This window comes from Catharus ustulatus, chromosome 1 (genome assembly GCF_009819885.2).
Source record: "Catharus ustulatus isolate bCatUst1 chromosome 1, bCatUst1.pri.v2, whole genome shotgun sequence".
Lineage (NCBI taxonomy): Eukaryota > Metazoa > Chordata > Aves > Passeriformes > Turdidae > Catharus > Catharus ustulatus.
The window spans coordinates 136,280,942-136,308,818 of record NC_046221.1 but is presented as its reverse complement, the minus strand read 5'-3'; the positions used below and the strand labels follow the sequence as shown (position 1 = coordinate 136,308,818).

The 27,877-nt window shown below is 37.8% G+C and overlaps 1 protein-coding gene across 2 annotated transcripts in view; it reads left to right on the top strand.

Annotated features, from left to right (window-relative positions):
- Nucleotides 1-27,877, top strand: part of TRIQK (triple QxxK/R motif containing) — a 62,579-nt gene that overhangs the window by 24,022 nt on the left and 10,680 nt on the right. For both annotated transcript variants that reach the window (XM_033064712.1, XM_033064721.1), the window contains exon 4: nt 23,341-23,426. In XM_033064712.1, coding sequence (XP_032920603.1) covers nt 23,341-23,426 — 86 coding nt within the window. The remainder of the gene's footprint in view (nt 1-23,340; nt 23,427-27,877) is intronic.

The window sequence follows — 27,877 nt, the reverse complement described above, 5'->3', positions numbered from 1 at the left end:
GTGATTGTGGGATCCTAAGCAGGCATACTGAGAGGATTATAGCATAACTAAAACCTGGTCTACAAATCAGGAATAGACATACTTTTGGCTCCCATTACTATTGTGTTGCTGTAGCATAATTTTTCATAGGAGAGGTGGTTTGCCAGTCATTCAACCTGCAATTTGTAGGCTCAAAGGTCTACCTGTTGTCTGCTCTGTATCTCCTGACTTGCCAGCTTGATCTTTTAGGGGCTGAAGCTTATATAGGTATAGCCCAGGGGTTCTTTGGAGGTAATAGGATAAAAGTTATGAATGAAAATACATTATCTTTTTGTTTTGGAAAGCACAAAGCTACTCTCTTTGGTAGAGTGAGCACGGTGACTTGGTGATGGAGGTGGTGCCTGTTGGCATCACACATGTGGAGCAGTAGGGCAGGGAACAGGACTGGGTAGGAGTCCTGGGTCCTGCTGTGGTAGCACAGGAGTGGAGAGAGCAGTGCCCACCTGAACTATCAGGTAAAACTTTGTGTGTAAAGCTGAGTATTTTAAAAATTCCTGGGTGTGGAGACTGGTGACTTGTCCAGAAAAAAGGTGCCTCATCCTGGGGCCAAGGGTGTGCTCTCCACTGTAGCCCTGAGATGGAGAAGAGCTTGGGGACTTGTGGCAGCACAAATCTCTCTGGGGTTCCCACCTCCAGCTATCAGCTGAAGCATGGACATGTTGCATTCTTGTCTCCAGAAAGAAGCCCTTCTTGTGGAAGACGGTCATTTCCACCTGCCCTACTGCTAAAAGAGTTGTCTTTACTCTCTACCGCCTCACCTTTGCTACGTTTTCTGTTACTGTTTGCCTTCTCTGTGTTTTTATTCAGTTACTGTGCCTCTATCTTCCTTGTCCTGAGTAATGCCATTACATACTCAAAAAACACTTGACCACTATCAGCCTTCATTTTCAACTTAAAAAGAGGGAAAATGGTACTTTTGATACTTTTATTTAAAATATGTTGCATACTTTGACCTGAAGTGTGGAAGTTTTTTGTTTTGGATCAGGAAATGCTTGTTATCAGCATGAAAATGTTAGATATAATTTCTGAAATAACAGCAACAGCAGCAACAGCAATAAATGTTTGGACTGAATCTATACTGAAAATTTAAAAACTTTCCCATTTGTCACAAAAAAGCAATTCCTTTATCTTTTGTCTGGTAAGAAAAGGCATGGAACCACAAGACAACATCTACATCATTGAGATTGCTCTGCTCTGTCATAAGCAAAGATGTAGCAGGACAGATGTCAATGGAATAAAAATTCTCCAGTCTATTTTTTAACTAGTCATATTTTTCTCCCTATTTTAATGTCAGTCACTTATTTACTATGGGAAAGGAAAGGAGGAGAAAATTACAGAAAAAAATACTAACTACTTAGAAAGTTTTCTCCTACTGTTTATAGTGAAAAAAAATCCCCAAAATCCCAACAATAGGCATTCTGGTGTACTTTTTTTTTTTTTTTTTTTTTTTTTTTTTTTTTTTTTTTTTGCATATGGAACATTACATTTGCTCTCTTGAAATTTTCTAATAAAAATCTATTACTAAGCATGTAATAAAGAGAACCAGGGAAAAAAGCCCTCCTTTTGCTATTATGTATGATTGTTGATGATTGTTGGCAAGTTTTGGAATCTGAGTTTCATACTTCACAGTGATAGGCCACTGATGCCACGTATAGTTCCTTTTCTTTTAGGATGAGGTTTTATGAAGAATGAATTTTGTTGTCACAAAAAAAGAACTACATCCTTTGGTCAGTTAGTTAGCCGTTTTGATTTTAATTTTATGCCAGTGGAATCACTTTCTGGAAACTAAAGTGGGAGCAGCTGAGGAAAACACTGCTGTGGAGCAAAGCCTAGTCTGGCTATACTAATTTAATCCACATTTTGTAATGATTGGGATGTTTTTAAATATGTTCTGTGAAGACTGATGATGGATTTTAAGAGCATGCAGCTTGTGATCACATATTTTGTAAGTCCAAAGCAGCAGAGCTATGTTTTATTGCCTTGGCTGGGAGCATAAAAGGTGATGGTAGATCTGGATGAATATGTACTTACATTTGTGAGGATATTATTTAGTTTTCATTTGTTGGGCAGACATAGACTCAGTCTGAGCAAGAATGGGAGGGGTGGCTGCAGATCCAGAGGACTCCAGGAATGTGTTCCCACGCCTTGAAGAGAAGCTCAGGAGAAAGGTTGTGTATCTAAACCCTTGGATCCCATCCCTTCTCCACAGCACAAGTTCCTTTGAGCTTGTTTGATTATACTGCTTTTACTGTATGTTCATACGACACTTGTTTAGTACTCTTATGCAGATGGAAGCTCATAGTCTGCTTTTATTTTAATCTCATCAACAGTATCACTATTTCACTCAGTGGAGTTGCTACAAATTTGTTATGAGAGTGAAATTTGACATGTTTCCAGTCGCTGAACTGGCTTTCAGCATGGTGTTATTACAAGCACTTACAAATCCTGCAAGGTATCCGGTGTCTACAGGGCTGTTGCAATGTTACATATTTGTGTTTGTACTTACTCTCAGCTTCATTCGATTCTTCAATGAATTCTTTTCTGCAGTCAAAGTCAACCGAGAAATAAACTCTTATAATCCTTTACAAAATACATAAAATTTTCACTATAGACACATATAAGCATGTATATATTACATTCAAAGGCAGAGCAGTTTAACATTTTTAGAAATTCTTTCACTAGGCTTTGAAAATCTTAGCTCATGTGAAAGCTGGACTTGAAAGTACTCTCATCTCAGTGTGAATATGTAAATCTAATTTTAGACACCCATTTCTAAAAAATCTCAGACATAATTTTTTGATGTGTACAGCGTTCATATATACACATTCTCTGTGTGTGGTGCATGTGCTTATATTTGTAGGCACTCTTGCATTAATATGAATGCAAGGAGGGTTGAGCAGTGAGCTACAAATCAGATTTCCTCTCATTGCAACATAACAAAGCAGTGTAGCAGGCATACTTGATAGATATTTAGGGTGAACATAATTCATAGTTACAACTGCATTTCTTTAGCTGCAATGCTGTGAGAAGTAACTCTGGGTTTTTTGGGTGCAGTTAAGTTTTGTTCAGCCATTGTCCTACCATGGAAAGTGGTGTGGTCTGTTAAACCTCTGCTGCTCCTCCCCTGTCTGGGCTAGCAGGAGTGAAAGTATCAGGGAGTCTGATGAGCATTACAGGGGCAGTGGTCTAGGAAGAAAGACATAAGAGTCACCTTGGATTGAGTCAAGAGGTTTAACCAAAGGGATTTCTATATTTCAGGCTTCAGGATGTGACCGTTATGTAGTTCATCAGGTATTGCACCTGTTTGTGGCTTTAAAAGATGTCCATGTTCAGGGAAAGCATGACCACAGAATAGTCATCTGGCTTTTGTAATGAACTGATTGCAGTGAATCACATTGGTGGTTGCTATCATGCAGTTGCATGTTGTCATAGATTTCTGTAACTGGATTCTATTAAAAATATTTTTATTTTCAGTGGAAAATTTTGCTTGTATTATGTCTTATTTTGGGAGAAAGCTAGGAACTGGCTATGTTGTGCTTTTCAAGGTCTTGAACTATTTATAGGATTGTCTGCTTGACTTTACATATTGCTTTCAGGCTTAAAGTGTTGGATAAGAAAAGAACTTGGAGGGCAGAATGAGGATGGTCTTAGGAAGCTCAAACTGCTAGAATGAAGATTTGCATTTGCTTGATTTGAACTACAGTTACAGAAATCTCAAACATCATGTGACTAGCTTTTATTTGATGGTAAAGGCTGATTAAAATAAGCACTATCAGAAGTATTCACACATTCAAAGTTATTTTGGGATATTTAATTCGTGTAGTAGTTGAATCAGTACAGAAAAGCACCATGAAGTTAACGAAGACCTCTACAGTAAGTGGAATGTGGGAAAACAATTTGCCCTGATGAGCACTCTGGTTTCAGTTAATAAATTTACAAATAATGTAAGACAAGTCACTAATCTGTTGCTTAATTTTTGAAATACTTTACTTGAAATCTGTTCCTTGTCATTATCTGTTACATACATACGCTATTCACTGTGGGACTAACTGAAGGAATTTTCCTCAGCTAAGGTACTGATACTGTTCTAGAATAACTCATTGAATAAATAATAGTATTTTCAAGAATTTTGACTGCCTGTTAGATAGGCAAAGTGTAAAAACCTGACTTTTCCTTAATTTATTTTCTGTGAATATCTTTTCATTATCAGCATATTTGCATTGGTGCTGTAAGATTTGTTTCAAAATGATATCCTTGGTTGCAATATTTTATTTTTCATTGACTAAGTAACAATAATTTTAGAATGCATGGGGGGGTTTTTTTGTTAGAAATAATTTTCCTGTGATATTTTAACCAAATACCTGTGGGCCATTTGTAAGCATTGGTGTTTGGATGATCTAGGGTGTGATAGGTAAGAGGATGTGACACAGATTGTCAGTAAATCACTTGCTCAGGTTCAGCCTAGGTGATAGTCATGGGAAGATGGTAACTGCCTGGCAGATGTTGGGTGGCATTTATGATGCGATGTTTGTGCATTCAGTTCCTAGTGGAGAAGTGTTGAAAAACATCATTATTTGTTGGCAGTCAAAACAGAGAGGAGCTGGATAATGAACTAGCATATGGAGTGAGACACTGTCTCAGCATTAGACATGGTCCCTTCAGCTCAAGGTTACAGCATACTGGTAAGAGCACAGTCTAGATTTACCAAAGCTGTTTTGAGTAAGTCTGAGTTCACACTGTGGATTAAACCCTTCAGCTCTGGGCCTCTTGAGCACAGTGCTTGTGTTGGCCTGTCTCTTATCAGTGCTAATTAACTTGGCCATGATGCTGTGTGCTGTGGCAATGCTTCTCCTGCTTGCACCTTACCAGTTCTCATCACAGGCAGAATGAGTCTGCAGCTGTCAGTTAGACCTGGCCTGAGGGACCTGTGGTCACTGTGTGCCCAAAAGTAGGGAGAAGTTAAAGCAGAATGTGAGTGGGGCCTTTTGCAGGCAGTGAGGGGAGATATGTGGGAATAATCTCTACAGGCTTCTGTTCTAACAGGTGAAGGGTGAGAGTTTGGGCTGGGGATTCATGTCTGCACTTGTAGGTTAACCACAGAGCTCAAAGAACCCTAATGGTACTGTTAAACTCTTTTATCCCTAAAACAGAGTGGCTGCTTGCACACTGCATATGGAAAATTGCTCCAGGCAATTATCGGTTCCATCTTGAGCGTATGTAGGAATTACTTTGGAGAGAGCGACAGTGGGCACATGTGTCAGGAACTGTTGTAACAATTGGTGTGAGCATACCCTTTAATTCCAGTTCCTATTCACATTGTCTAATATATTGGTGTACCTGCAACCAGATGTTCAGAAGGTGCAGTTCAAGACTACAAAGTGACCTTTAGCAACACCTACTTCTCTCTCCTTGTTCCTGCCACGTCACAATGTATAGTATACCAACCTCTGGGATGGCAGAGCTGTTTGAATGCCATTTTGATCCAGCTTGAAGTAAAACACGTGCTGAGAAGTTTGTGAGTTGAGTGAACTCCCTGATCTGCTTCATCATCTGGCTGCATGCACAAGCTAATACACATCAAAGCCAGGACAGCACACTGCAGGAACTGAAGCGTGTGGCAAAACTCAGACCAGCAAGTACCATAAGCCAATATTGCTGTTGAACACTGTGCAAAGCCAAGCCACACATCAGCTGAGTTTAGGAAGAGTCTTTATTCCATAAAACATTGAACAGATTAGGAAGCATAAGAAGGATTTGTGCCCTGTGTAAGTTTCCTTCAGCTTCTCAGAATCAGTTTTGATTTCAATCCAGTGGCCTCTGTAGGTCAGCTCAGGCCTGCAGGCTGTGTTACTTTATGTATAATCACTACAGTAGTTTAAATCCATGTGGTTTTAGAGGTATTTTGCACTGTCTTCAGCGGGCAATGATGTTACCTTTCATATGTGTGGAAGGACTGAATGCAGTCCTGGTTTTGGCACAGCCTTTTCCATAATGTTCAGGTATAGTACAGTGGTGTTTTGCCTACTGAGCAGTGGAAAGAAGTGGAGTGGATGACTAGTGGGGTTGTCTCTGAAGAAATACTTTTACGGAAAAGATCGGCTGCAGTCTTCTTCTCTGTCTTTTCTGGAATAAGTGAGGACTGTGCAAACTAGAATGCACAGAGAGAAACATTGAATAAATTGCAAATCAAATAGAACTGAAGGTACAATCCTTAACATACTTCATAGTGTGAAGTGTCTCAGAAAATCCACCTGTTAAGTACAATACCAGATGGGAAAGATTGGTAGAGTTACAAGAAAGTCAGACTCGTGTCTGTAGTACAGGAGGCTCTGTGTGTCTTGATAGGCAGCTTGGAAAACCCCAGACCTTGTAGCATATATACTCCATGAAAGATTTTCTGTCCAAATGGTTTAGTGGAAGAAGGAAATATAACTCATGTTTGTGTAGAGAAAATTATCAAATTCTAATGAGTAATCATTGTGAAAAGGACAAAGAGGAAAATGCTTTCACATATTTCTCGGACAGGGAGAATAAAAGATTTTGGCTCTTAGAAAAGCAGAAAAAATTTATCCCATAGAGGGTTGTCTTCCTCATCTCATTTCTGTCACAGATGAAAAAAGAGAAATTAAAAGCATAGTTTAGTGTTAAATTTTTTGGTTTATTCAACTACCTTTCAGGTAATTTTTAGTCTGAAGAGAAACACTTCCTACAGTCAAGAGACCATGAGTAGAAAGGTTGGCTTTTCTTTGGTGGAAATTTGGGACAGGTATCACACCACTGAATTTAGCAGTTATTTCAGATGCTTATCCTTGTAACTGGAAGCAAAATCCAATCCATAAGTGTGGAGATAAAATGAATGACATTTTAGTGCTGGAAAAGCTAATTATGTTTCTTCACCATTTGTTGTTTATGGCCAAAGTGGTATCAAAGAACTGTGCACATTGATGACCAGCTAGTTCACAACTAGTGATATCAATTCATTGGCTGGAAATCTTAGTGGAAAGGTTCCCTTGTTCCTGTGATTACTTACAGTCATGAAAAAAGTGTACTTTATCCTTGTATGTATTTAAAGCAATGATAAAAAATATTAAAGCCATTAAATAGGGTGTTGGGGACAGTGAGTTTGAAGGACTGAGTGCTTCAAAGATGAATTGAGAATGAAAGAAATGCTGAGAGAGCCAGTAGGGAAGACCAAGAAGAGCCTTGTTTAGCACAGCTGAACACAAATTAAGACAAATATGGTTCCTTTTGGAACTTCCCAAGTAAACACATGGGAAAAACACATTCCATATATATCCAGTCTGTAACTGTATAAAACTGTATATAAAACTGTAACTTGTCCATGAAGAAACATAACAGGAAACAGAAGGCAGTTTCTTACCAGTAGGAGATTGAGCTTCTTGGGTCCTGTTGGTAGGCTAAAAAAAAAAAAAAACCCAACAAAACAAACCAACAAAAAAACCCCCAAACTCTAATTTGTTTTCCAACTGATCATTTTCTATGATCAGTTTTTAAGAAACCAGAATGATACATGTGCCTTCTGTAGCAAAGCACTGGATTTCAGTAGTTCACAAAGTCCTTCCTAGTCATATGTTCCATATGGACAAAGTTTCACTGTGAAGTAGAGCAGCTTTTTGAGATATTTATAGCCAGAGAATGCATTTGGAAGGATTACCATAACTTTCTGACTGAAGTTTTACTGTGGAAAAATTAATACTGAATATTTTTACCAAAATCAAGATTTCAAGAGAACTGACAACATAATCTTGAATTTCACAGGCTTTTTCTTTTCTTTTTCCTTTTTTTTTTTTTTTGAGAGAACATGAAATTCGTGGTGAAAAGTGAGAGATAAGGGAAGAGGGACATATTTTGATCATAACTTTGTTTTTTAGTACCTGTGCTCTCAACACAGTGTGGTGAAGCTGTCACAATATTTTCACAGCATCATTTTTTTCTGTTTGTTTTGGGGACTTTCTAATAAATTGTTGAGTATACATTTGGTGTTGCTGCACTTCTTGTTCTTTGTATTACAGAAGTGCAGTACTTAACAGTATAGTAAGTATAGTGTGCATTTCATCAGAGGATCCCCAGCTGTACATCTTAGACAGAACTTTCCTATATTACCCATTGGTCCTAGCTGCTACAGCATGTCCCAGTGGTAGAATGTGACACAGGCATTTTGTCATCAAGAAATCTCAGTGAGAAACTAAAAGGAGCTTATACCACATACTTCTAGCAATTAGCTCTTCTCCAGGGAGTGACAGAAAAGCACATAGTCTGTAGGTTGACAAGGAACTTGGGAACATATTTTATTTAGTAAGTAGAAAGGAAGATTTTCAAACAGTTTACAGCAGGTGCCTAAGGTGGTGGCATAAGGGCATAGTAATATGTTCTGTCTCCACTGCATACGTCACTGACTGAGGTGCTTTCTTTGCATGGGGTTTTCTTTCTCCACATATTTATTTATTACACAGCATATGCAAAATCAGTAATTTGCCAAGAATTATTTTAACTTAGTTTATCGCATTTTGAAAGAAACTCATGCAGATGCAAAGCAGTTACTGAAATCTTCCCCACAGAATTGCTCAGATCTTAGAAATGTGTACACAGGTATGGAGGACATTGGAAAAGCTCTGTTCTTAGTAAATCTTGGAATAGGTTGAGATATTGGCTAGAGTGGGTTATAGCAGAATAAACACCTGGAATGGAAAGTGATGAAGGCATTTGTATGTCTGTGGACTGTTGGTCACTAACATACCACACTGGTGTGTCATCTGGGATTGCTATTTGAACAGTGCTTGAACCTAAATGTTGTAGTAATACTGATCTAATAATTTAGTGTAGTCTATTCTGCATTTGCAAAAACCCTTTGCTAAATTGTTTGAACTTGGCATAGTGGGATTCACTGGCTTTTTTTTGGCTCTAGGGAAAGCATGTCTGTCACAAGGACCGTGTTGTTACTGAAAGTGATGCTGTGTCTCTTTTTTTCTGAGGAATGGAGCTGTTGAAAAATGGGCCATAGGGAGGGTGTGTGGCTTTTTTTGTTGTTCTGTATTCTTATATCTATCTATCTGTCTGCAAAATGAGACATTCAGAAAAGCATTTAATTCCAAATGTGAGACAAACCTCTAGGTTGCAAGGAACTGAAAAATTACTTTGCAAAAGAAATATATTGTCTGTTTTTCACTCTGCATGTTATGTATAATGAAAGTGTCCTTTGTGGTGTGTTTGAAGAGCAGAATCAGCCAGATTGAGGAATGTCAATAGAGGACCATTCAGAGAGTTTACAAATAAACTCTCATGTGCATGCATCAGTGCCTGTCCTGTCTGCTGGGAGCCCACCTGGGGGATGGGGGGTTCTCTGTGCTGATGGTTTGCATCAGGACTCTCTCACAGGAGATGAACTAAGGCAAGTCACTGCCCATCTAATGGTGCATGGCTGATGTTCTGTGTCCTGTGTCACAGGCTAGACCACATTAGGTGACTCTAGACAGAGGGAAGGAAGGAGGTGGCATATAGGACCTTTGTGATCAGAGCAGTGTCCACATACAGTTTCTGAGGAACAACGCATAGCTAACATTTAGTTTTCTGTTTAATTCTGTTAATTTTGTATGCTTTTAATTTCAGAAAATGAAATTGCTTTGTCCGTAGGTTTATAAATATTTAACACACATTTTTAATGAATAAGAAATTGAATTTAAGGGTCAGTAGCAGATTCAGTTGCTTTTTCAGGTACTTGTTTAATTATTTCTCATTATATTTGTAAATGTAATTTTAAAATCTTTAAAAATAAATTAATATAGGCCATCAGAGAATCATCTCTAATAGATAACATTCATGAGTGTTTTTTACTTCTATTATACCATTAGACTAGCATCTCAAGAGTTTTTGATGAGTACCAAAGTCTTGCAAGGAAAAGAGATTTCCCAAGGTCATACGGTAATTTTGTGGAAGATTCAGGAATAGAAGACTGCTCTATGCTTTATCTGATCTAATCAAATAGTTTTCCAGATGGTAGAATTTTTTCTTAACAGTCTTTCTGTCTTTTGTATGTTTTGTACAAGAGACTTCATACTTTAAAGATCATCCTGTGGAATAAAGATTAGGAAAAAAGGGAACTGGGAGCAACCCTTGATTCTTTGAATAGATTGCCCTAATACATGCCTTTCACTATTCAAATAATTTATAATATAGTGATGTTCAAAGTAAGGCTATTACTGAAACCAACTGACTTTATTCATTAAAATATCAACAGAGCAGTGATCCTGATGAAAATGGTGAAATAAAATCAAAGGGTCTCAGATAAAATCATTACCATCACTCTGATGTCAGTTATTGGAAAAAATACAGCATATAAGTTACTTGACAAATTTGTATTTCTAAAGAGAAGGTCTGAAGTAAAGCCTAGCTGTTCTTCACTGTGTATTTTAAACTGCAGTATTTGTGAAAGATTCCAGACATTCGTGGGTCAGGCAGTAAGTCTAGTTCCAAAGTTAGGAGTAAAATGCCATTATTTTACTATACACACGTGTAGTTCCTTTTCTGTGAGCCTTCAGAAAGGGCAAAGGATGGAGTTGAAGCTACGAAAAATTAAATTTAGAAGTTAGCAAGGCTCCTCTGTCCTATCATCTTAACACCCATCTCATCACTGACAAGAGCCCAGTTTGCCTCTTGAAGGTAAAATTCTGTCTCCTAATATGCCTTCAAGACATTATTACACCTTTAGTTCTCAGGTCCATAAACCATTACTCTGGGTGCTCATAAATATGCATTTCCTTTACACTTTTAAGTAAGCTGCTATTGCTGTCATTCACTTTTAGTTAAGACCTGTCAGGTGGTGTTTCTGTTGAAGGAAAGAAGTTTAAATTACGGGTGAACTGAAGATATGTAGTTCTTAGGCATGCTAAAATTATGAGTGAGTTGGACAGATTATTCCTCACAAGTAATTTTAGGATCCCAAGGGATAATGGTGATGTGTACAAGAGATGTTTCCTTCTTGGCTAATTCCATTAAAAGCTTCTGATTTCTGCATTGCTGGAGTGAGACTCCAAAAATCTGCATTTCTGTCTTACATAATCACTTTAACAGTATCCTGTAACATCCACCTCTGCTACGACTGTCAGTGCATTGACTTCTGGAGTGACAGTGACATATAGGTCTGATGAAGCATCCTTTGCAGTGTGCTTCACTGAAGTGAGAACTGCAAATGCTGTCAGTATTACTGGAAACCTTTTACTTAGGCAGAATTAATAAATTACAACTTGTATTTTGGGATGGCCTTGTTATATACAGCTGGTCCAGAAAGATATGACTTACTGCATCTTGGCAGACAATTTTCTATTTATTTTCAATTCCAAGGAAAGTATTATCCACTGGATAAGATACTGGATCAGAAGTTAGAGCATTCAGGATCACATTTGTGCCATTGTTATGGTGCCTGACTTTTTGCAGGTCTCCTCACTCAGATATATTCTTCCTTTCACTTTCCAAAGATGGTTGTGATTATTCATAGGATATCCCCCTGAGCTCTTGAAGGTCTTCTGCTCCTGGGTGAACATGAATCCCATAATTGTACTAAATCCATACATTTAGTCTGTTCCCCACAAATTCCAGCTCCTGTCCAGCTTTGTTTGGTTCAGACCTGGAAAGCTTTTCTTTAGCAAGTTGTGACCAGTGGTGAATTTATGTAAACTTGGCAACAAAGACTCAGGTTAAGATTAAAAGGGGTTTCTGCTCAATAAAGCAGGTGTCTTAGAGAAGTGACCCTAGCTTCTCCTGAGCTGTTCTGTCTCTGGTCCTCTGTCCCCAGTTCATCATGAGACTTTTTTGGTCTTTGTTTGCTGCAAGGCTTTGTTTGGTTTTTCATAAAATCAGATACATGCTATAATACTGTTCAAATAGTGCCATTCTGTTGTGTGTGAGAACAGAAGACTGAAGCTGACAGAAGCAGATGTGATGTGCTATTTGTGGTGAAAAAATCCTGTGCTATATTTCATATGGTTTATTTGCTCAGGTTTTCCATGCCACCTCCAAGGCCTCTGTGTTCCTGCTGGGGAAAAAAGTGTGGGTGACAAATTGTGTCATTCCCCTCTTAGACTAGTTGTCACCATCCCTCCTTTAAGCAAAACCCCACAGCAGAAGGGTTGGTGGGGTATTGCTGGGGATGTCTGTGGCTCCTTGAAGGGTGCTTGTGGAGAAGCATTAGACATGGGAGAAGGGATGACTCCAGATTCCTGTGATGCCACAGTCCCACTGTGTCATACCCCAGGGACTGGCCCCAGTCACCTAATAAGATTGGACATGCCAGGTAGTGTGATACCAACTACAGCAGAAGGACATCCTCCTCTTCTGAAACACCTGTGACTCAATCTAGAAGGTTTAATAGTGTTGCTACAGTATCTGGTGATATGGTGCTTATTGAAGCAACCATTTTTGGGAATGATTTTGTAGTGTTGCCTGGCAGTAGAATGATACACACCAGAGTAATTAGGAATAAATTTAAAATTACTGATAATGAAGACATTTTTCAGGCAGTGGTTTGGTCCTGTTATTGCCAGAGATGTGGTCTGGAAGAATTTCTTGATAGTTCAGATGGGCTTGGGTTGCTGAACTGATTTTCTTCAGTAGGTAAAGAAGGAAGGTGACATCCTTTTGACCAGGATTCTTTTCATCCTGCTGCCAGAATCATATACAAGTATATTGAATTTTTTCCTAAAAGTATAACCCAGTGGGTATCTGACTTTTCCTTTATTGATTTAGTGATTTTAGTTGCTCCTTTCTGTTCAAGGTCAAAAGGCACTAATCAATATAAGACAATGGTATAAATTTCTGACTCTGTAGTTGAAGGGAGAAGAAGAGCAGAGAAGATATTTTGTGGAACATCTGTTGCATGGATATACTTTATTGTGGGCAACTGAATGGCATGACCTGGTCATCAGTCTCTATATTTTCCTTTGTCATCTTTAAGTGTTCTCAGTGGAGTACTATTAGTACTATTTTCCTACCTTCCTGCCTAAGCACAGGCCAGTGTTTATTGGAGCTAACCTCTGGTAGTTATAAAGCCAACATCACAGTAATAAGCAGACAGATGGAACATAAATATTCATAAATTATTGAATGCAGCTTCCTCATCCTTTACAGCAAGCTCCTCAGGACAGGGACAGTTTCTTGTGAGGACTCACAGTCCAACAAGGAGATCAGCAACAGCCAGTGTTTGTTGTCAAATCAGTTCCATTTTCTTCTCTGATAGTGTAGCAAACTTACCTTTGATGGGGAAGAGGAAGAGGTGCCATTCACCTTGACCTTGTCAATGTATTCTGGTTAAGAAACCAAAAATACATTAATTTGAAGCTACTGTAAGATGAGTACCAAACTGCAAGATGGGTACTGCAAGATGGGTTCTCAGTAGTTACTAGTGGATCCACAGTAGCATGTCCTGGATGCAGTATTTAATTGCCTGCCAGTGGGATGATGGATTTAGTCTGCAAATTTTACCAGTATGAGAGGCAGATTCAAACTAAATTTGAGAAATCAGTGAAATGGCTTGGAAAAATAGAATATAATGCAATAGAAGAAGGGCAAGTTTCTTAACTGTGACATAAATATTCAACCTACAAACTGAGTAAGAAATGCTTATGCAATAATCTTGGAGAAAGGGTTTGTAACAGTGAATAAGTAGAGTCACAGGCAGACTGACTAAATTGTAAGAAAAGTCTGTACATAAAAGATACCAATAAGATCTGTTTCCACTTTTAGGGGGAATATATCACATTTCCTCTATTTGCAGTGTAAAATCAGTGTAAGCCAAATTGCAGCTGGGTGCAGCCTGAACAGAGGCAGAGAGACTCATTGTGTTCTGTGTGTCTCTCTTACCACACCTTATGCTGCCTTTTTCACACCTGTTGTCATCAGAAATAGTGCATTAGTTTCTGTTGTCCAAAAATCATCTCATCAAATGTTTGATAAAAATATGGCTTTTAATTGCATTGATAGTAAGTACTTCACAGAACCATAGAATGGTTTGTGTTGGAAGGGCCCTCATCCTGTTCCAAGCCCTACTGTGGGCAGATACTCCTCTCACCAGACAAGGTTACTCAGTGCTCCATCCAACCTTAAACACTTCCAGGGATGGGGCGACATCCACAGCTTCTCTGGGCAGCCTCTTCCAGTGCCTCACTAGCCTCACAGTAGAGAATTTTTATTTTTTTTTTCTAATAGCAAATCTAAATCTACTCTCTTTCAATTTGGGACCATTCTCTCTTGACCTGTTACTATGTGCTCTTGTAAATAGCCTCTGCAGTAGCAGTTTTGGTTTGCTTTTTTCATTTTCAGAATTTATACTAAAATATAGTTGTTTATATGAAAGTGTAACTGCAAGCAGTTGTTCCATATAGCAAAGTAGTACAAATGTACTCAAAACAACATACAGAAAATAATGTATGTATATATTACGTAGGTGGAGAAGAAAGAAGCAAAATATCCACACAGTGATCTGTTTCAAATTAATTGTGTTAATTTACTTTTAAGAAAGTTATTTAATGTTTTCGTAGTTGTCTGTTTGAGTAGGAAATGTTAATGAGATTGTTGGAAAGGTTAATTGAAGAGCTGCCATCATGTGTGTGGAAACTCTCTTTACATGGAGCCACTACTTTTTAATGGTTGTAGGCATGTACCTGTTGGACTTAAGCACAAGATTGCAACAGATAGCTTAGCACTGAAAGGCATGAAAAAGGACTGCCTATCAAATAGTGTAAGTAAGCATCAATATTTTTAATGCTGTTCTTCAGATCTTTCATTGTGCTCTTGCAGTTAACTGAGTATATTCTAAAGGTATTGAAAATAAATTACCTAAATAATTAGCTGCTTTTAAGTATTGTTTTTATCTGTTTTCTGTATGTTATTTATAATTGGTTTCCTGAATTTATTTTCTTGAATGGTTATATGGATTTTTAAAATATTCCTTAAGTACCAGAAAAGGTGCTAATTTAAATATGTTCTTAATTACTTGTTACAATCAAAGTATGTCTAATACAAATTTTAAATATAAGCCCTTCTTTTAATGAAATGCTGCTTTTTATGGCAACTCTGAAAATTTGAGGGATTTTCTGCTTCCAGTCTGAATATTATATTTAATAAATATTACCAGACTTCTGGTTTGGAATCAGGGAAAGATAGCAATAATTAAATGGGTATATTTTGATGTACTTAAGAATGCATTATATTTTGGGGTTTTTAAATCTTGCATGCAGCATAAAATGAAGTTATTCATTTTAATGCATCCTTCTTGTTGGCTTAAAGCTGAAATATAGTTGCTTGAAAATTAATTTACCCCTCATGAATGACTGGTTGGATTATCTTTGTAGCATTAAATGTCAACCCTGAGCTCAGAGCACATTGTGCCTACAGTAAAAAGTTGTCCCTGAGCACTTAATGTTGTGTTAAATGATGATGTGTCCTTTGCAAATGTATTATTAGTGTCAAGCTGTTCCGTCTCTCAAGATTGAAAAATGGTCAGTGATTTGAGCTGCCATTAAACCTGAATAAAATAGAGAGGCTGTGGGGGGTTTTCATGCCTTTTCTGACTACAGACACACTCTTGTGTAGGTATAAGACATATAAAAATCTTTCTGTTAACCTAAGACTCCAAAAACTCCCTTCAGAATCGCAGCAATTAAAAATAAGAAAATCTCACTTCTGTTTCTCTGGAAAAGAATGTCATTGAATTTATCTGTGTAACACTAATAACACAAAATGCAATAATAAATACTTGAGAACTTGATCTTGTTTCCATAGATGTGAGCTAGGGTTGTGTTGCCAATTCTCAGACATAGGTTGTAATAGTGTTATTGCTATGTGGTTTGCCAACTGATTTTTACTGAAGTTAGGTCTGAAATTGCTGTTGTATTTTGTTTTTCTGGGATTCCTCAACATTCTGAATAAATCGTTATTTAGAATGAAGCGGGCATGTTGAAGATGTGTTCTGTGAGAGTAGAGTTTCACAGAGTTTCACTGGATTGAAATAAACTCTGTTACTCAGTGAATATACAATGGCTGGTTTAAAATCTCTCAAAGATCATAGAATGAAATACTTGTTCATGCACTTTTGGAGGCAGGCGTGTTCATAGTTCTGTGGTTTTCAATGGTGTTACAAAGCACTTCAGAAAACACTTCTTTCCCCATGCCAGACACCTAACTTGCTGGCATTTAGAAAGGCACTTAAAGAAAAATTGTACTACTATGTATGAGATGATATAGCTCAGTTTTGAGCTCATACTCAGTTTTTCTTACATCCCAAGGCATGTAAGAAAATAAATGCTTGTCTTTCCTCCTACTAAAAAACAACCTACTCTAAGGTGGTGCAAACTTCTTTGAACCTTCTAGTCCATTGACGTGCAGTTTGCAGACCCTACTGAATTCCTTTGGTGCACTTTAGTTCCCTTGCAATGGTGACATCAAGGTACTTCAGCCAGTGTGATTCTGTGACTAAATTCTCTCTCAGATGTCAGCCATTTAGCTGGTTCCATAGAAGTGGTTCCCTGATAGTTGTAAAAAGTGAGTGCCATGCACATGCGGAAGAAAACAAGGAGGACATGGACATACTAGAGTGAGTCCAGTGAAGGGTCAGGATGTCCATCTGGAGCTCAGGATATACAAGAGGAGGCTGAGAGAGCTGTCTCTTCAGTTTTGAGAAAGCTCAGCTGAGATGCTACTGCTGTCTACAAACACTTAATAGGAGGAGGCTACAGGCAGGGTGAAGCCGAACTTTTCTCGAAGGTGCACAATGGTAGGACAAAAGGCAAGTTAGAACATGAATGTTCTCAGTAGGCAGGTGAATAACACTTTTACCAAAGAGATGGCCAAGTATTGGGAAGAGTTTCTCAGGGAGGTTGTGGAATCTCTACCTTTGGAAATACTAAAAACTCAACTGGATATGCTCAGCTAGACTTGCTTCCAGTCTCACTGGAGCTGAATTTCAGGGTGAATGCAGTTTAAAAATTGGCTCTGTTCTGAGCAGTGGGATGGGTCATATGACCCCCAGGAACATCTTCTAACCAAACTATCCCCTGAGACTGTGGCTTAAAGCAGACCATGGCTGGTACATGGGAGCAGTTCTGAAGAAGCAGTGTGCTAATTATGGTACAGAGCGCAGTGGTTCTGTAACACAGGCATAGCTAACTGGCTTGGGAGCCACCACATCGTAGCTGAGCAGGGATGAAATTTAGGCTGTGGTTTTCAGTGCAATTTACAGTCCCTTCATGGCTCTGTGATTTTCTCTCTCTTGGACTAGTAGTACCCAAGATAATTACTTCAAAGGTAATTTGGCCTTGTCTGTAAATGTCTTGAATCAAGATAAAGTCGTGTAGGAACTAGTTCTTCTTCTCTGTTTGTCCCTTAGAGCTATTTCCTTGGTTCATATTTATTCTGCTTAACCTTAGAGTGGAAGCCAACCCACCTGACTTGGGTTCTGAACATCTCTAGTTGTTCTTGACAGTAAAACTGGCAGCCCCAGGGAGCTCCTTAGGCTGTGCTAGGCTGGTGTCACTCACTTTGGAACAGTCTCTCTATGGGAAGTAAAGAGAAACCTAAACCAGCAATCACCTAAAACTGAAATCAGGTGTAATGGGTATCCTGCATATAAGGAGGTTGTGGAGGATGGCATGAATTAACCTTCCTCCTTCTTGGGCCTTTGTCCCTGCTAATGAGATCTAATTCTCCCTTACCCCTGTTACTGCAGAGAAAATGATGGCATGCTCTAAGTCAGATTGTGGGAACCTTGAAAAGACCAGAAGTCCATTTGCTTGTTCTGTTTGTTCTATGGGGTTTTGTGGAGGGTTCCCGGAATTTTCACTAATTCACATATCAATAATCATAATAAACAATTGATTTCAGCTTAACTCGGTGTGTGATTTCACACTTGCAGTTTATCAGTAAATCTTGCCGCAATCTGTCTCTGGTTTCTAATTAGATATGCATATAATTTAGTATGGCTTTCAGTATCAGTTACAATAAGGTACTTTAGTTAAACTACTACTGGTGGCTGAAATTTACCCTCTAGTTGTAGTTTTATTGATCCTTAAGCAGTACTTTAACATATGAAATGGATTGCTAATGTATGGAAAATGTCTTACTAATGTTTTGAGTATGACTATAATACCAGCACAGAAAGATTCAGGACAGCAGTTTGTTGGTTGTTACAAATTATAGTGAAAGTGTTGAAAGGAATTTTAAATCTGTAGCGTTGATTAAAAAAATTGACTATCTGTCAGGTTTTTTGGCATGCTGTAAATAACTCATCTTCAAATTATTTGTCTGAGTAATTAAATTTAGATTGCACATTTCTCATTTCAAATATTTTGACTCTTATCTATTTGGTTTTCCATTGTGGCTTAATTGGTGTGGTCTATATAAACGGACAATAAATTTATATACCTTTGTTATAAAGATCAGTCAGTGAATAGAACTTGGTATTCATCCCAGACAGAATTATGATTGAATGTATTTGCAAGATTAAAGCACTGAATTTACTTCTTTCTAATTAAAGGCAATTAAAGATTTGCAGACACAAATAAAAGACAATGAATTGAGGAATAAGTGTAGAAGCAAGTCCATTTGCAGGTGAAAAGAAGTGCCTTTGAAGCAGAACCAGCTGTATTTTCATTGAAAGAATAACAGTTTAGGAAGCTTTTCTGCATGTGCTTGCTTGATAGCATAATGTACTCATAAGCAGCTTATGCAGTACAGTATTCAGAAAATAGCAGTGCATTAATTTTTAAAGTAGCAAATGCAGGCGAAGAGCAATGCTGCCACATGATGATAATGAAGGTGGATATTGTAAAGTCTGCTGAGAGAAAAGAAAGCAGGGAGCTCCTGAAATGTGAACATTTATAAAACAATAACTAGATATTCATATGATAATAAGCTTGGACAGCAGCATCAACAAAGGCCAAAGATGCAGTCCTGTTTCTGCTTAAGCTTGATGAATTGAAAAGCAGAGAGGCAGTCTTTAGTCTGTTATTCAATTCCAGTAATGAGCTATTGTTAGAATGAAAGAGTAAATATCTAGAAGGGTTGGAAATAATTTTTTTTTTCCTCATGAAGTTATTCTGTAGATTTTTTCAGGTTGTTCTTAAACAGCAGCATCTTTAAACACAATCCTAAATATAGTCAGTTTTCTGAAATACAGTGCTCAGCATGCTGCATTCTCAGTTACATGTGTAAAGGAGCTTGGTATACAGAAGTACAGTGTCGTGCATAACTACCTGGTAGTGTCACAGTATTTCTGCACTACCCAGAACTTCAATGAACTAATCTAGCTTACACATATTATTTAGTTTTTTGGCATTTATCATCATGTCATTGGAGGTTTAATTAAAAACACTGAGTATATAAGATCAAGTCATCTTTAATATATTATTAAAATTATTGAATAGAAAATGTATGGAATCTCAGTGTTACTTGTAAGCAGAGTTAAATTTAAAAAAAAACAATCTTGCAAAATCCATAGATTTTTAGTCCTGGTTACATGAAGAGAAACAAATTCTTTTTGCATATTGTATGAATCCCTAATATCCACTCTGAAGGAGGCACCCTTTGTCATTTCTCACAATATAGTTGTTTTAGTAGGAAAAAAAGCTCCCTTATCTTCACCCTTTTCTCATCCTACAGTTTGTACAGTAGTCTTCATTTCTGCCTGTGGAAAGTTTTCCAAACAGGATCTGTAAACATGGCACAGCTCAGTTCAGGTGCTGCTGAGGTCATTTTGCCACCAAAGGAGTAGGAAAGGAGGATGGAAGGCAGGGACAAGGCACAAAGTGAGCTCTGTGGAGTTTATGAAAGGCAAAGGCTGCTTCAAGCACCGAATGGGAAAGTGGATGATCTTTGTCAGGAAGCAGGACAAGCAGAGAACTGTAGTCAGTAGAAATAGTTGTATTATCATGGAGTACTTCTTTGGCCTTAAGAAAGGAAGTGATGGACCTGAAAAAGGAAAGAAATTATGCATTTGTTTAAAAATAAATAAATAAGTAGGGGTAGTTATAAAAAAAGTTAAGAGAAGCTGGCACTAAAGTTTAGAATTTGAGAGAATAGATGACAAATTGCTAACAATAATTAATGACTAGTCAAAGAATCAAAGATTTTGTTCAAGTAATTGGAAAAGTAAGATTTGGTCTGGAAATCTTCCAGTTTTATCTTTTTGGCTTCTTCTTGTCTTTATATATTCCATCAGGAAAACTTTGTGTCTCAGATAGGCATTGGATAAAGCAGACAAATGGGGCTTTGTCTGATGAGTCTGTCTCAACTGGCTTTGATGATCATTTCCTGAAAAGAAGAAATGGCTTCAAGTGATGACTGTGGCAGATCAATGTACAAGACAGCTTGCAGGATAAGTGAGATAAAACTAGAAGACATTGAGAGTGTTCATATACTTATCCCAACTGGTTGAATTTGCAAGCCCAAAAGAAGAGAGGCTGTAGGGAGCCTATATTACTTTTTTCTGCTTGTTTTCCAGGTGGTAATGATCAGTATTCATGTGGCAGGAGCTTTGCATTTCGTTGTTCTTTATAGTCCTGTAGTGCAGATGTCTTTCCCAAGGCCTCAGAAAGTTCACATGTTTTAAGAGTCTTTTAGTATGATTGCTGAATCTGGTTTTCATTACAAAGAAGTCCACAGATGCCCTTTTTAAACTTTTGCACTTGGTGGACTCAGACTGTTTCCCTACTGTACTTTTTTTCTCTTGGCTATTACATTTAGCAAGGAGAGTGGTAAATTAATGGCAGGTGCATGGATTTGGAGAGCTACCAGTTCTAGAGTCATCACTGAAATAGCCTGTTTGTTATGGGAGAGTTAGTTGTTCATATCAGACTTAATATAAATCTGGAAGTATTCTCTAGGTAAGTAGAATCCAGTCTTAGCTGTAACCATGATGCTGGAATAAAGAGAAACAGGGTGCCAGAAACCAAGGCAAAGAGCACCAATAAACTTTCTCATTTGGATGAATAAACATGGATCTGCCCATATATTTCACAGTCTGGGTCTTCCATGCAATATTTGCCCCTGCTCGTGTCACCTTCACACTTGAGCTGTGGAGAAGAGGGAGAATGGCTGATGGGAGGAAAGGGAGGTGGGATTTACTAGCTGTCTTGTGTTCCATTCTTTATGGGCCTTACCAAGCTTTCTAGTTTTCATTATCTAATGCTGTAGCATCACTGGAAGGGAAATTTCTGACTGTCTTATTTACCCCTGGTGGAAGGGTAGCAAACCTGAATTATGAGAACTGAGATTGAATTTAGCGCTTGTCAGTTATATATTTCTAAACAAAGATATTTTTCGTGCTTAAAACATTTCAGATTGATACGTTTCTGTAGTTTGTTCACAAGTTAGAACAGCTGCATCACTTAGAAAAGTTGGCTCTCAACAAACAAACAAAAAAATTCAAGGCTGGGGTGTATTTTTATGAATAATAAACTCCTGACATTTATAATGGAAATTCTGAAAGATCTTTTAACTATTTCATGGTGAAAGTATGAGCATGGGACTTCAGGGGGAAGAAATACATTCTCTCTGTGGCTGAATTCATCTCATGACTTAGCCGTTTTTGTGGTTTCTGGAAGTCTTTCCCCATCTGTTCTAAAAAATTACTGGACTCCTGATGCATCCTATTATCATATATTACTGACTTCTGAAAAATAATGCTGTAGTGGTCGTGTCCTGCCTGGATTAATATATTGGAGCATCTGACATAAATCATCTTTCTGTCATCCTTTCTTCACTCTAAGTTTGCTTGGATATATGCTGCCTTGTTTTTTTATTCCTAATACATATGGTTTCAGTTATTTTTCCATTTGTTATTGAGTATTTTTAAGTTATTTCAAGTCTTCTATGAATAATATCTGACCAAAGAATAGCATGGAGACTTTCACAATATATAATCCATAGGACTAAGGAGAGATTATGCAATGAAAGCAAATTAGTAATGCAAGTTCATCATTCATGGTGTGCTACACAGTCTCTGCATTGAGTATGAGCAGGGTGATACAAGGAGTAGACAAAGTCAGAAGTGTTTCCATGAATCCAGTGTGTCACTGGAAGAAGACATTCACATTTCAGAATTTCATCACTAGACTATACAGTTTTCAAGGTAGCCATAAAATGAGAAGTTTGCATTATTGATTATGAATGTAAAATCACATCTGCTTGGACAAATGGGATTTTTGTACACAAAATCACTGGACAAAGTTTAAGAGGAGAGGTTAAACTATTTGACTGTAGCACTAATGAAAGGTAATATACAAATAGGTAAACTTAATGATTTGAAAAAGGCCAGACACTCTGCTTTAAGCATTATAGTTTAGCTTTGGAATTAGGCATAGAGAACAAAAAAGGTATGTATGCATTAGGAGGGGAAAAGATGACAAGGACTTTTTAAAAAAGCCAAAGCAGTTGTACTGAGGCTCTATCCCCCCAAAGCAGTTTCTTCACAGGTTCTTCTCGTTTTGTAACTGTATCTGTAGCTTGACTTCTGTTAACTTAAAGAAGATATGGTTAATAGTTCATATCACAACTATCCCTGAAAGATATCAAGTTTAATGCTTCGTTATTAAGTTAAGTGATTTATACTATTTCTACCATTTCTGAATACTTACATGTCCCCCTCTGAACTCAATTCATATGGATTCTTAGTAATCAAGCCCTAGTCCCTGTAACTTGTAACAAGTTAATTTAGAAGATTTTGTGTAATTGTATTTCTACAAGCAGATGGTGTCAAGCAATGGTTTTATTAGCATTTACTGAGATTGATCTCCATATCTCTGAGTTCTGATACCTACAAATATAATGTTCCAGTTCAGAATGATGAAGCTTTTCATTCACCAGAGTGTCTTGTATTGCGCATTTGTATGTGCACTAGAGATGACTAACCAAGAAAAATTCTAATGAAATTTTTTGTTTTGATTTCAAGGAGAGGGAAAAACATAATCTACCTTTAATCTACTTATTTGCTGGCTGATTCCTATGGAGCAATTTATTAAACATTGTACTAGTGGATATCTATCCATACATATATTTTGATGTCACTATGGAGTAACAGGCTCTACACTGATTTGTGGGGTCTTGTTTCTGTCACTGTCCGTGTTAAGCATGGTTGTTCACAGATTGAATCCCTGTGTTACACAGTAGCTGTTGTTTAAAATGCTGGACCGTGGGATGTTTTTAATATGTTAAATCTGACTCTTCAACTGAAATAAATATTTATGTTCTTTATATTATTTTTGCATTGTTTTCATTGAATATGCTTTTTTACTCTAGGGAAACAAGATTATAAGAAAACCAGGCCTATGTTAAGAGCTACAAGATTAAAAGCAGAGGCCAAGAAAACTGCACTAGGCGTAAAGGTAGAGAATCTCTTTGATAGCTCAAACCACCTTTGTGTTTGTTTCTTTTCCCCATAGATGTACTGTGTGAATATTGATTTCTGAGAGAAATTGTTTATGACACTTCAAAATCTAAGTAGAATGCTAGAATCTAAAATATTTATGATGGACTGCTTTTACTTAACCCTAAAATGGCTTGAATATTTGAAGTGCTGAAAGATTTTATGTAGTCTGTGTCCTTGTTATGATGCATGCTTACTTTAACATTTACAGTACTGTATGCTTAGAAAATTGATGATTTTAGGGAACCTGTCTACACACAGAACAAATTCTTTAACTATTTCATATAGCTAGACAAATTACGATAAACATTTCCCATGTTTCTGTTCTTATCCTATACTAGTAGTAATTTAAAGACTGGATTTGTTAAATATTGTTAATTCTCAGCATTATTGTCTCAGTCTGCATCCTTGTGTACTGCCTCTGACTTGGAAAAAGAAGGCTTAACTAATAGCAAAACATATGGAAAGGTACTAAACTTTATTTTGAAAATGTTCCCATTTCAGGTAGGTGTGAAGTATAAAAATTTGGATCACAGCTGTGAATATGAACAAGGGAGAACAATTAGAAATATTTTCTATTCTCTACTACTTGTTGTGCCATCAAAATAGGATCTATCTGAACACACATTATTTATGTTGTCTCCACTATTTTTTCCTCAAACTTAATTTTTACTCTAACTGATACACTATTAACTTAACAGCAAGAGTAAACCCTGAGGAAAATAAAAAAGTACATCCATTAACTGGGTAGTCTAGTAAAAGAAACTTCAGAAATGTTAAAAGGAGAACATTTTCTTGTTTCTGGCAGATGAGAAATCAATTTTTTCAAGTTATAGCTTATAGCAAATGCCAAGGTATTACTACCAAGCTGTAACAGCTGTTAGGCTGCCAGATGATGTATTTGGTTGTCTTCCAGAATTTGCTATTATAATCACGAAACAGTGCTTTCTTTTTGCTCCTGATTGCTGATCTCGATCAAGCATTACCGTGCGATGCAGTATGTTTTCACAACATAATCTCCTCAGTTAGTGCTGTGTGTCAGGTTTTAATGAGAAAAAGTAGATTGCCTTTTTTGTTTAAAGGATAGATTATTAACCTTTTGAGTTCCTTTTCCTTCATTTCTTATTAAATTTTCTTTTTTCTTTTCATTTTTCTTTCAATGACATGACCTTTTAAAAGTGATGTTCTACTTGGAGACTTAGTGTACAGCCTAATTCTTTTCAAATGTACACATTTTTTCATGTCTTTCACAATTGAGAAGAGTATGAGATTTGGTCCTTCAAAACCTGTTTCATTTCCTTATTTTCTTAAGTAATTATTTCCTAAAAATGAGGGTGAATGGGAAAGCATATGTGTAATCATATGTATAAAGAAGGTTTGAGTATTAGTGAATAAAGGACTTTTGCCGTCAAGGTGCACATGTGCTCTCCAGGTCCTGAGTGGGTGTGTTTCTGGAGTTTTGCTAGTTGCACTATGTGATGTCTCAGGTTTACAATTCCGCTTCTACCTTAAAAAAAAATTCTTTAAAATACTGTCTTCTGGCTGTAATGCATTTTTGTGCTTCTCAAACTTAAAACCCCTGAATCATCCCCAAATAGATTACAGTAATTTGTTTTGCTTCCAAATTGCTGAGAAAAGGTGGCAGAGCTGAAGCAAAAAAGAAGGTAAGTTGGGCACCTTTCCCTTTGGGGATTTGCTTGCAGGGGAAGGAAGGCAGGGCTTTTGACTGCATCTTTCTCACTGAGCCTGCTTGATGGCAACAACCTCAGGCTTACTAAATGTTACAATACTTCTCACAGAACATGGGCAATTTCTGTAAAGTCTGGACTTCTGCTGACAGACCCAGCAGTGCTCAGCACAGAAGCGAGATGCAATTAATGTCTTGGGGTAAAGGTGCACCTCTTCCCACCTGCAGTGGCAGCACTTCACTCTGCTCAGTTCCTCCAGCAGCACAACTTCACTGTGGGCAGCAGATGCTCCTGCAGTGTCTGCAGGGAAATCTTCCCAACCCCTGGAGAGGCTGCTCAGTTGTGAAGCTCCATAACCTGTACCCCTCTATCAAGCACGGCTTGTTTTACTCAGTCTTGTGCTAAGGTCCTCCAGCTGTCCAAGTGCTATCTTTTTACAATTATCCTCCACACCTATCCTAAATACTCCTCTGTTGTTTTCTGGATAGTTTTTGAAATAATTCTTGACAACTTATGTTTAGTATGATTGCATCTGGGAGGACAGGACAGCAGAGAACACAATTTGTTCTTCAGATCCCATGACCAATTGTCCCAAGGTCCTGAGGTCCCACTTGATCATCCTTAGTCTTGCTGGGACTGTATGTGTCCACCTGGAAAACCAGTGAGCAATAGTCAGTGGGCCATGCCAAGCTGGGAAGTTTCTTGGTGATTTCCCCAAGCTCCCACACCTCCCTATGAACTGGGTCCAGTTGGCATACTGGGCCCTCCATTCCTCTCAAAAGGGAGTCACCAATGACTTCTACCCTTTTTATTTTCTTAACTGAGGATGTTTTGATGTGGGGGGGTAAGTTGCCCTGTCCTAGACAGCCCCTCCAGCCTGGATGGATCTTCATCCACATTCTCATTTCCCTGATTCTCAGATTCCAGGGACTCATACCTATAGTTTAAGGGCACCTGGAGAAGTGAGGTAGGTCAGGAGGGAATTCACCTGCCGCCCCAAACAGAAACCCATTTCCACTCCCCACTGTCTCTTAAGACCTCCTTCTTTTCCTTGGAATGATTAATGACAAATGACATGATTAACCTTCCAAAGGCTGGGATTTTAGTAGTTGTTTTATTATGTAGGCCCTAATTCTGTGCTGTAGCAGTTGATTAAGTTCAATCTGTGTTGAGAGGAAAAAAAAAAGCGATATAACTACAGTGCGATGTAATAAGTAGGCACTTTAAATAGAAATGTCCAAAATTCTTGTAAATTTTTGTGAAAAAACCAGACACATACATGTATTTTATTTGTTTATATACCTAGCTATTCTGTACATGATGCAGTATGCGGCATTTCAAAATAAATTAACCTTTCATTATCGAAAGCTAAGTTGAAGCTAATAAAAATATTGTAGAGGAAGGATAAATACAACAGTATAAACTCTCTGGGAAAGGGGAATATATTTGTAGTTCTGTGAAATACAAACACACAATAAGCTAATGCAATAAGCACTATACAGCCACTTAAAACAATAGGCTTTTTTATGTCATTGATAACTCTAGGGTTGTTTTGCATTAGTGTCTTGAAGAACTTACATGCCAGGCTGTAATCTAAGACTTACTGTAGTATTTAGGGCAGGAAAAAAGAGGGCTGGAATATAGTGAAGGGATTTTATTCCTTAATTTCTACGAGGATAATGAAATTCAACTGTTGTGTATTTCACATGAGATCTGACAGCGTTAGCTTAAAAAAAGACCCTATAAATGACATAAAACTTTTCAGAACCAATCCTCTGGAGATTCTTCACATTTCATTGCTGGCATACTAATTAGCTTGTCTTGTCAAACTTTGATTGCCTTGTCATTTTAATGCAAGGTTTAAAGTAACAAAGTTTCTTTCAGTCACTGGCATTTAGTACTTTTTAATTTCCCCAATGAGGGATTTTTATCTGTGTTGATAATGTCAGAGAAGCAGCTGAGCACTAATAACTATCCAAAGTTAGTTCAAGCAGGGTGACCATGCTAGTACTTGGTGTGTCATATTTGCTCTTTAAACATGTTTAAAGATTAAATATTGTAGCAGAGCTATTGTACTGGCTCTGTTTGTATGTGTGACACTCATGTAGACAGTGCCAAAATACATTGTGTCTCTTGGAAAAGCGGGACCCTGTCTTGAGAAACAACTCCAGGACAAAGCAGTATGCTATGTCTCCTGGTGTTTGGATAAGACAAAATTCTTTGTAGCAGTACCAAAAAGGGAGCCTCTGAACTTTGTCTGAGTCATTTTGTTGGCCCCCCACACGGGGCTTGTGCTGGTGGAAGCCCAGCTGTTCATCCTTACCAAGAAGAGCAGGAAAGCCTTTCCACCACTGGCGCTAGCTTGGCTCACATTGGATGAGGAAAACATGCCAGCAGGAGAGTGACAAGCAGAAAATGATTTGAGAAGGTGTGGAAGCTTGGACCCCAGATAGCTGAAGTTTGGTATGCAGAGACCAAAAGTTATGGGAGTTCTTGAGGAGAGATTTTTTTCACAAGCTGCAAGAACAAATCAGCAGTCCATGCGATAAGTAATGAAGTTTTCTCTCTTCTTGAAAGGTGGCACAAATCTTAGTATTTGCAAAGTACTTGCAAAGACATTATTGACTGCAGAATATCACTCCACAGGGAATTAGTAGCAACACAGCACATTGATTCAGCCAAGGAAAAAAACATTTCCTAAACAAAGTGAGAGCTTACTTAA